General features: G+C 39.6%; 2 protein-coding genes across 2 annotated transcripts in view; one reads left to right on the top strand and one right to left on the bottom strand.

The window, feature by feature from the left end:
• Nucleotides 1-1,027: 1,027 nt before the first annotated feature.
• cabp5b (calcium binding protein 5b) lies at nt 1,028-5,004 on the top strand (the record flags this gene model as incomplete). The annotated part of the gene is made up of 6 exons (XM_083778897.1): nt 1,028-1,075; nt 1,623-1,653; nt 1,885-2,028; nt 2,802-2,911; nt 3,346-3,493; nt 4,976-5,004. The coding sequence occupies 6 exons, from the start codon at nt 1,028-1,030 to the stop codon at nt 5,002-5,004; spliced, it is 510 nt and encodes a 169-aa protein (XP_083635023.1).
• Nucleotides 5,005-10,518: 5,514 nt separating this feature from the next.
• Nucleotides 10,519-11,234, bottom strand: part of asphd1 (aspartate beta-hydroxylase domain containing 1) — a gene marked incomplete at both ends in the record, with an annotated part of 4,316 nt that continues 3,600 nt past the window's right edge. The window contains one exon of the mRNA XM_083779849.1: nt 10,519-10,628. Within this exon, the coding sequence (XP_083635975.1) occupies nt 10,519-10,628 (110 nt within the window). The remainder of the gene's footprint in view (nt 10,629-11,234) is intronic.

The raw sequence follows: 11,234 nt of genomic DNA, 5'->3' as shown, positions 1-11,234 counted from the left end.
CACAATATATTTCTCATACTACAATTAATAACGGCTTGCTTTAAAGGAGAATTCCATGCTAAAGGCTTTCTTACCTTTATTTGTAGTTGTTACGCCCCCACCAAAGAGGTCCAGGTGTTATTTTGTGCAAAAGTGCATTATTGGCTATTTCCCCTAACATAAGCCCTATGGTGGGGACATAACAACTACATATAAAGGTAAGAAAGCCTTCTAGCATGAATTCTCCTTTAATTCTTGTACATGTGTGTAGTGCATTATCAATGTGAGCATTATCAGACATGAATTGGAATCCTTCATGGATTGTGGACATTACACATGATGGATTGTGGACATTACTATAATGTATACATAATACCAACCCTTATCTAATACCAGTCCATTAGAATACATATTTCCATGATATATTATGTAATGGCATTCAGGATCCTACCCCATCTGATGACAGAGGTTGTTTCTCTTCCACTCACTCATCCGTACAAATACCCCTTCCAGTTTCACTCTGTGAGAGTAGCTAGAGCCCTACCGGATCTAATGTCACTCACATATAGCCTTACGTGAAGACGGCGACGATCTAGCTATCTAATAGATGAAATATTGTTCAGTACTGTGTCCTCCCTAACACAGATGATTTTACAGTGTAGGAGTACTTTTTTTAAACAGTATTTTGCCTCTCATACTAGTATTACTTATGTTTCACCGCAGACTAAATGTAATTTCAGCATGAATGTATATATTTTTTAATGTTTCAACTAACAAAAGCGCTGTATATTCACAGTGTTAAGCCCATCCATCCGTCTTTTATAGACTGGAGAAAGCACAGAAAGATAATCCGGCTGAGACCCCCCCCCCCCCCCCCCATCCTCCCCCCCCCCCCCCCCCCTCACTGGCATATACAGATCAACAGTGATCACGGATGCACACGTCATAAGGAACAACACAGCGGCTGTAACTTAGAGCGCCGAGAGACGGGCTTTGAACAAGAACACAGTACACACACAGGAAGGACATCTCCACTGAGCCCGTGGTCATGAGTCTGGGACCAGCATGCATCTTCCTAAGAGGAGGGAAGAGGAGAGTAAGTGAACATGTGCTATATGGATTCTATTTACTGTATGTTTCTCCAAGATATGATTCCCTTTTTTTAAATTAATTGTAGTGCTAATTGATACATTTTGTGTTCAACAATTTAAACAAAGATGCTATGGTGTTGCTTGTAAATCAGATATTACAAAATTGTCATTTAAAACAAAAAAATGCTCAAAATAGGGCTTAATGTTCATTTATAATTAAATTGTTTAATTGTGATATTGTAAAATATTATATCAGAGAGTCTACATTTCCCAAAGGAAATGCATGAATTAAGTCTTGCCCACAAGCATGGATAAACATATCCGCACCGGCCATTAAAATGTATGACCAGAGGAGATATCCTTAAGCAGAGCCATACCACCAGCAAATCAAACCATGCATGAATTGATTGTTTCGTTTTGATGGGAAAAAAAGCAATTTGCTAAAAAGTCGTTGCACAGATATTGACTTGATCTCAGTTGATTTAGTCATTTAGCTGCCAAAGCAAAGATTATGAAAAAGTAAATTAATTCTTTCATGATATTGTTTTGCAGACAAGGACCCTGTCGCAAGATGAAGTAGAAGGTGACTCTTTGCATTCCTTTATTTAAGATGATCTTAAATCTTTTCCGTACTGTGGGTGGAAACCTTGTACAAAACCATTACTTTTCACGAATGAGAATTGTGAGCTTGTAGATTGGTTATTTTCACTAATTGTTCTTGACATTCTTGTATGACAAAGTAGGGCATTAAATGACAAATAATTGAGGTATGAGGTTAGTGCTCAACAGCTAATTTATTTTAATTTCTTTTTAGAGCTACGTGAGGCTTTTGTGGAGTTTGATAAAGACAAGGATGGATTAATATCTTGCAAAGACCTGGGGAACCTGATGAGGACCATGGGTTACATGCCAACTGAGATGGAACTGATCGAACTAAGCCAGAATGTCAATATGAATTGTGAGTGACATCCATTAGCTCTTTTTTGGCACATGCTTTTGGGAAAGGGAAATGGCTGTATTCATTATATTACCCTTTACAACAGTACAACAAAGATATATAGGTCCCAAATTGGGAAGCAAAAGGTGAGCTATTTTTGAATAGCTGAAGTATAAAATAGGGCTCAAGTGGTTAATGTGTTTTGTAGATTCATAATTAATCATCTAAATCTGCCAAGAAACCATAGTAACTATATTTTCCTCTGAGATGTAGGGGAGGGAGTATAAAGTATAAAGAATTGAAAAATGACAGACAGACAGAGAGACGGACGGACGGACGGACGGACGGATGGATGGACAGACAGACGGACGGATGGATGGATGGATGGATGGACGGACGGACAGACAGACAGACAGACTGAAAATATGATTTTTGATTACAAGACGTGAACAAAAATGCTAGCCTATTTACCCATAAAGAAATGGGTCCGGGTCAGGATTGTTTGTGAAAAACTGGTTCAGGCCTACTAGCTGCATGGTCACAGAAATCACCAAAAGATTCACGTCAAACAAGAGGAGGGTCATAGATCACCTCCAGCCACTGCAGACGTGCTATTATATTCTAATTACATATTCTGCCATACAGATTGTTTAAAATAACATTATACAGTAAAATGTCCCAAATTGTGCAGTAGCTTTCTAAAATAAATAGCTACATACATATATATGCTGTGTGGTTCTATGGTCGCTGCAGTTGCATGCATCTAACAATTGTGTTGTCCCGTCTTACCACAGTGGGAGGGAGGGTAGATTTTGAGGATTTTGTGGAGTTGATGAGCCCCAAACTACTGGCTGAAACTGCAGGGATGATCGGGCTGAAGGAACTTAAAGAAGCTTTCAAAGAGGTGAGCTATACTGAAACACCCTTTCTCTCACACTCACTACATGCTCTATTCAGACTTTACAGTTTGATGTCTATGATATGTTTGATGTGATCACATTGTGCCTGTTGAGACCTAAATCATTGTAAAGACAGCTGTCTCCAACAAGGCATCTCTTGCACTACCTGGTGGACATAAATGACATTAATGTGCTTTGCTGCTGCTATACTGTATAAAGTTGGGGGTGAACTATAAGCAGAGTTTGATCTTTGATTCTGGATTTATCAGCGACAGCCAGGCTGGTTCGGGTTTAATTTCTGCTTGATCCAGTTCACAAAACATGGTGGCGACATAACATTTATTTTCCCCCATTAGGTTGACGTGCTGCTAAACTGAATTAATGAAGGTATACTTAAAGTATGGTAATCCTTAAGTTATTCTCATTTTGTTTCCTGCAGTTTGATATGGATGGCGATGGTTCTATAACATCAGATGAGCTCAGACATGCCATGGCAAAGCTATTAGGTGAACAGACCAGCAAAAATGAGATTGACGCTGTCGTCAGAGAAGCTGACAATAATGGAGATGGGACTGTGGACTTTGAGGGTGAGACGCACGCACGCACGCACGCAGTACGCACGCACGCACGCACGCACGCACGCACGCACGCACGCACGCACGCACGCACACACACACACACACACACACACACACACACACACACACACACACACACTAGTTCCATATGGGGCCTATAGCCACCTGGAACAGGATTTGTCTGTATTTCAGTCCGTCTGTCATCTAGCTCTGTCTCCAAAGGTTAAGCAATCACATCTAAACTTAAGCTGCTATACATGCATACAGCAAACCTTATCTTATCGTTTGTGGACAGAAGTCTCTTTAAAGGACCATATTTTGAGTTTTAGAATACAGCTGCTTAGAATACAGCATTTTGCATGGCAGTTGGTCATTGGATATAAAACATGTTTAGATCAGTCTACAGTCACAGCTTTTAGACCACACTGGTGTCAATACAGTACACGCCATTGTGTCTATTCACAGCTTCAGTACATCGTATGTACTGAAGCATCGTACATAAACATTGACCATGTCATGTTAATTGTTTTATTTTTTAGATGTCCATCGATATTAAAACATTAACAAACTTATTCAATGTTGGCTAAACATCATTGTACAGAGTCAGTATTTACCTGTAGGATTATGAAAGACCTTAGCCACCCCAGCCAGGACTATTTCAGCCGTTACCATTCGACACGCAGTACTGCATATTCAAGACACTACTTGCAGGACAGCTATTATCCTAACTAGACAACCATGTTCATGAAAGATTGACACTAAAGGCCTATTGTCTGTCTGCATACTACTACAACTAGCCTATTACTGTCTTCTACTACTACTACTATACTACTACTACTACCACCAGTGCAGGCTTAATGCAAGTGCTATAGCACTGGGCACCAAATGGCAGGGCATAAGTGACTAAAGGCCTATTCATAATCCAATTTTAGGTGAAGAGGTCGCCACCTTTTCAGTGGTTCAGCGAGTCTGGGTGACCACCGTCTCGGTGGTTAGTAAAAACAGAGAGAAGGGTTGGGGGGAGAGCGGTGGTTTTCTCTTCACCGCAGCTCAGTGACGTCATGGTGTCGTTTTCAGTGATAGTGGTGGTCACCTCATCACCGAAAACTGGAGTATGAATAGGCCTAGCCCTGAAACATGACTGTCATGATGATTATCAAGTACGAGCGTCATGTGAACCATGGCTAGAATAGGCCTTAAGATCACCGAAATTTTGAAGCAACGGCTGCTGATGGATCGATAAAAACAGGAGGCAACAATGCTGCAGCAATTCACATGAAGATTTTCGCTCTGCACCATCTTGCAGTGACACATCTTATAACTTCACACATTTATACTAAGATACTTGACTGAACTAGAAATGTGATGCTGATACAGGAGGGGAAGATGACTTTTTGCCTCTTTGCAGAGTTCTGACTGAATAAAATGTTCTATTTATCACTTATTGCAGTAAAAAACATATCACTTACACCCTGCCTTTTTCCTATTCAGAGTTTGTGAAAATGATGTCACGGGACTGAAGAGCACAAAATTATATCACCGGCATGAAGAGCACAAAAGTGGAAATTAAGAAAATAAACAGCACAAAATTATGTCACAGGAATTAAATGAACCTGTAAACCTGTGATGTGACAAATATAGCCTAGCTGATTCTGAAGAGAACAAAATTATGTCACAGGAACTGACAGTGAAGTGAAAAGATTGTTTTTGTTTTAATGTATTTGGGTTTTGTTTTTGGGTTCATGTACAAAATGACTTGATTTTATGTTCTGGGAAATCTTTTGGATATCATGTTTATTTTTAAGTCAATCCATGTCCATTTTAATTCACAGAAAATCTGGTACAGACTGAGACATCATTGTGTGGATGTTGATGATTGTTTTTTAAGAAAGCAAACTCAGATGTACTTCTTTTAGCAGAGGACTTGGTAAAAGAAAATGTATCCCATACTATGTATGTATGTTGGTTCGGTTGTGACTCTTATATGCCTTCCGACTGAAGCTGCAGAGACAGCTGGCTTTTGGGGTTGTCCTTTCCAGAAGGGGTTATTCACCCACACTGATTTGCATCTGTGAATCTTGGATGCTCAGCAGGAACAGACACACACGTGTTGATGGTGGAGGATGTACCTCATTATTGGACCCAAATCTAACAGACGGTCCAATCTGTTAGTTAGATAATGAAAATATTCCTGGGATTTGGGACCTGCTAAAACCCACTGTTGCATACTCAGGGTCATTACAGAAAGAAAATTGAGAAAATAAACTTTGATTCATAGGTAGCCATGACTTTCTAAGAAAGATATGAACTCCCTCATCTACTTCAACATCTGAGACTCGTGGCCACAAGTTGACCAAAATGCCAACTACCATAGCCTCCCTCTTCAACAAGTATAGATAAACTGTATATAAACTGTATAAACAATGTTACATTTAGATGAGATTGGACTTCAGCATATACTGTACTCATTTTGTCAATACATAATGTCTAATCAACATAATATTGTATGTATATATTTGTTAAAATAATAAAACAACAAAGCTTGAGAGCTTGTGGTCCTTTGGCCCAGAACACTCAATCAATCCCTGAAGGATACATTGTAAACCCAGATACTTATATGTTAACATATACATAATACATATATAACAATCTCTGGAATAATCTGTCTCTCGGAAGGGGAGGATTAGTTCAGCCTCTGTAATCCTAATCATGGGCCTCTCAGATGAGCAGATGGCAGATGAGACAAAATCGTCAACACAAACTCATCTACGGAGTAAACAAAAAAATGAACAAAAGGGAGATAAATTCCAGCAAGAATTCAATTTGTTATTAATCTGCAGTGCATTCGTTTCAACAAGCACTTATTTGCCATTTCTTACTATTTTAAAATATTTTATTAAAAAAAGTAAGGGGTGGCGCAAGATATAGCTGAAAGTGTACTGGGTTTAAGTGGTTCATTTCTGTATATTGTAGAGTTCCTGACGGTTCGTGGCTGAGGAGAGACTTCACATATTGTTCATTATTGTGTTGCCATGTATTGCAGGGAATTCATGTGTCATGTCAATCTATGTTATATTAATTCATAATTTATTTGTTTTGTTTCGGAAACCATGGGTGACCTGGGCTACACCCTACTGTATATATAGCATGGAATGAAGTTAGTTTGTGTTTTGGTGTTCAAATAAAAGAGTATTCATTTAGAAGTTGCCTGTGTGCTTCATTTCCATCGGTTGTTACCATATTTAATCTTAAAGGATTACTAATCTGATGGTGTCACACACTGCACTTCTGCATTGTTGTATAATCATCATATTCTGATTATGTATGACACGCTAATCTGCACATGGGCCTGTTTGAGAAACACCCAAGAGATGTGCAGTATGGTTTTGATTTGAACAGTTCACACTGTTAACTGGTCTGTTCCCTGCAGTGTTCCCACTTCCCACAATTTATACTTTATACTTATTGCACACACTGACGTGGGCATCCACATGATATATGGTCGCCATATTACATCATCAACCTCATTCGTATTTTCTGAATCCAAATTATAAACACAGTGCCATTGTCACGTCCACCGAGGGTAGAGGTAAAGAGCAGGATGCAAGGATTGTAGTTTTCACATTCACATAATTTACAATAATGACATCACTGGGGGGTGGGGGGGCAATCTACTTCATGGACAATAAACTGCACTGTACTGTCAACACTGAGGCCCTCTACATACAAAGCTGTTCTTCTAGGCTTAGGTCCTTCAATGTGTGCAACTGGATGCTGAAAATGTTCTCCCTCTCTTTACCGTGGTATATTCTGTCAACACAAGGGATGCCAAAGCTGGTGAGGGAATTCAAAACCATAGTTGATGTGCAGCTGGACATAGTGTAGCATGGCATGTTTTTGTTTTGTTTTTACATTGGATGACATAATACCATGCAATTTCTTTATTCTTTTTTGATTGGAAGACATTTTGTAGTGTAGCATGGCAATTCTTCAAATTTTCACATTGGACAACACATGGTGTAGCATCGTTCTTTTTACATGGTTTTCGACGTTTTGTATGCTTTTTACATTGGACGACATAATGTAGCAAGGTATATTTTATGGTTTTTACATCGGACTACGGTGTGTATATACTATATAGCATGTATTTTTTTAATCGTTTTTACATTGGACGACATGTATCCTGGAGATATCCTAACTGTAATGAGCTAGTGAAGATGAGGATGGAGCATGTTTCATTCACAGACTCATCCCTCCTCAGAACACCACAAAGTGCTTGGCCAGTCCTTTGTGCTGCAAGCCATCAGGGTCACTCCACACCAGCTTGAGCCCCAAAAATGTCTTCTACATCCTGACAGTTTTCTGAAAAAGCTATATTTCTATGTCAGTCGTTCTTCGATTTTTCAAAAATAGCAGACCTACAAGCTCGTAGCGCGCCACTCGGTGGCGCGCTACGAGCTTGTAGGTCTGAGCAGACTGACTGTACTGTACATTCACTCAAAGTTGAAGGTCTGTCGACAGACAACCTTGTATTCATTTGAATATTCCTTGTGGATAGACAGTGTACGCATATCCATTTTGTTTTTGTTTCTTTTCTTGCTTTCTTTCTTTCTTTCTTTTTTCTTTTCTTTTCTTTTCTTTTCTTTTCTTTTCTTTTCTTTTCTTTTCTTTTCTTTTCTTTTCTTTTCTTTTCTTTTCTTTTCTTTTCTTTTCTGATGTGAGAAGTGACCATTAAAATAATCAGAACTAGACAAAGTGCCAATCGGCACAGGTCTCCACCAGGGCAGGTCAGGTTGTGGCCTCATGGTGGCGCTATAACAGGCTGTTGAGGAAGATTTGGGCCGGAGGTTCGTGTTGGAGGGATGCAGGTACAATGTTTTTCCATGTGTGCATACATAAGTTGTATACAGATCGATGCAGTTATAGCTAAAAACAGGAATTGGCCTGTTATAGCGCCACCGTGAGGCTGATTTTGAGGAAAGAATTGTGGCATGTCGTCCTCGGCCTAGTGAAAATGTGCGTGTATAATTTAACGGAAATTGCACACTGTGTTTGTGATTTGTGGCCTTTTTTCTAAATGGACGAATCGTGTGAGCTTTGGAAGCCAATCTTAGCCAATCAGGATGGAAGATGGGAAATGGTGGCGCTCCGTGTTGATCACATGACTATGGAGATAGTGTATACCGATTTGCGTAAAATTTGGATAAAATCTGAAGGAGTAATAATAGAAAATGTGTTTTACATATGTCGGCCTCCTGGTGGCGCTATAAAGAGCAGATGTGAAAAATTCCAGGCAAAGGTTTTTCCTTGGCCTCTAGGGAGTTGGCATACAAAGTTATCCACAGATCCTGCAGTTAGAGGTAAAAACACTTTTCGGCCAGTATAGCGCCACCTTGAGTCTGAGTTGAAATTGTTCATGTGGCATTTCGTCCTCGGCCTAGTGGGAATGTGGGTGCACAATTTCACGGAAATCACGCGATGTGTTCATGATTTGCAGCATTTTGTTTGAAACTGAGCACTCCTGTGAACTTTGGAAGCCAATCTTAACCAATCAGGATGGAGTCTGAGAAATCTGAAAGACCGGTTTTGTTGAATGGCTCTAGAGAGACTGTGTACCAATTTGCGTGATGTTTGGACAAAATCTGTAGGTGTACTGTGCAAAAACTTGTTTTGCACAAAGCGGCCTCCTGGTGGCGCTATAACAGGCCGTTCTGGAAAGTTTGGGGCAGAGGTTCATCGTTGGCATCCAGGGAGTGTGTGTGCAAAATGTGGCATCGACCAGGTTAACGGTGGCCGAGATTAGCTGCTCACGGACACACGGACGGACGGACGGACACACGGACGGACACACGGACGGACAGAGTGCAAAACATACTCTCCCCACATGCCTTCGGCCTGGTGGAGACAATAATCAATCTGCGATTGAGATTCCAACAGATTTATTATTCATTACAAATTTCACAGATGTGTGGATTTTGAAACATGTGAATTATATTCCGAGACACCCCTATACCCCGCCCCTGACCACAAATCATCACATGATGTCATTGATCATTGTCATTCATCATAATCATTTTGTTTTGTTACCAATATTGCGCTGATCACATTTCTGCTTGGCAGCACAATGGAAAGCACTTTCCAATAAAGCATGTATTTTAGGTTTCAAGTGCATTGACACCATGTCAACACGGGTTTATCTGTCGCATACCATTTCGTGGGTTGGCTTCAAATTGAAACTGAATGAACCCAAACCCTATATACACGATCCATGGTGTATTTTTATGAGCAGCACATGCCATATTCAAACCACAGTGACAATAAGAAGAAGAAGAAGAAGAAGAAGAAGAAGAAGAAGAAGAAGAAGAAGCAGAAGGAGAAGGAGAAGAAGAATCACAGTTTGCAAAATATAGGTAAATGTTTAAAATAATACGGTAAAGTAAAGGCACCCAACTAGAAACAAAAATGACATTATTGAAGTTCACATTAATATAACTTCTGTTTTCACAGTTTTCGATAAGATTTCAAAACAGAACATCTCGAAAGTGACTGAAAAGTCGTTCACTTCCTAAAGGCATATTAGCACATGCACCATTTCAAAAACGAAATCTATTTGTCAAGAGGAAAGGTCTTCACATGCAAATGAGCATTCATGAGCATCATATAGTATATATGTGACTATTAAAAATAAAAAGTGAACACGATTTTTTTTCTGCTCTCTTTAGGCTCGGGCTGAATGGCTTATACAATTCTTAAACCTGATTTATACTTTGTCGTACAACGGTGCCGCGTGCCGAAAATACCGGATCTACAAGCTCAAATCATGTCGCACAGCGACAGGTTGTGAGCTTGTAGATCTGCCATTTTCGCCACGCGACATTGTCGCATGGCAAACTATAAATCAGGCTTCAGGGTAGATTCACACAGTGATTCATTGGCTGGAATGATGTTAACGTTGAGATTTCATGACCCACAACAAGCAAGGCTATAAGATAAGGCACCCCTACGAGTCGTCTATGGGTTTTGCAGGAGCAAATTCAGAGGTCAGGGCTGAAAATGAAGTCCAAGGCTTGTCGCTCTGCCGCAGCCACATTCGGATGCCAGAGATCAACGCTAAAAATGACACGTGGTCCATCGTCTGCAGACCCTTTAAAAAAAACACACATGGATGAAACGTTACAGTTTTTATTTCATGATGTTTACACTATACAGTGCGCTGTAAGAATTATCCTTTGGTATGTTGTTGCAGGAGGCCTCTGATAAAGACGATGATTAAATGTGATGAAGTGATGTTTTTTTGTTCAAACAAAACATATCAGGGGGAAAAGGTTAAGCTCTATATTACCGGTAAATCATAGTGTTTGTTCATTAACAGGGGTCTAAGGTCTCTTCGTCTCTCCAGCTCTAATTTTGACCAATTGAGGACCCCCACATTTTCTAAATAACATAAAATTAAATAAAATCTCTTAAGCTTTCCTCAAACTATTTTTTAATGCATTGTGAATATTGTTCTTTCGGATGCATAGTCACAAAAGGCTAGACTTTATCATATAACATCCAAAGTCATTGTGGGGATTAACAGTAGGACCCATTGACTACAGTATGTAAATTTAGAAAAACTAGAAAACAATACCACATATATTTTAGAATAGATAAAATGTAATTTTACAACCACAGGCGTCACTGGGTAATGTTACACTTGAGGTTGCTCTTTACTGTTATTATTGCAATGACAAATTGCCAAGTCAATATT

This window comes from Protomyctophum parallelum (genome assembly GCF_964188405.1).
Source record: "Protomyctophum parallelum genome assembly, chromosome: 13".
In the NCBI taxonomy this organism is placed as follows: Eukaryota; Metazoa; Chordata; class Actinopteri; order Myctophiformes; family Myctophidae; genus Protomyctophum; species Protomyctophum parallelum.
Note: the sequence above shows the minus strand (reverse complement) of the source record. Positions and strands in the feature narration are given on the sequence as shown.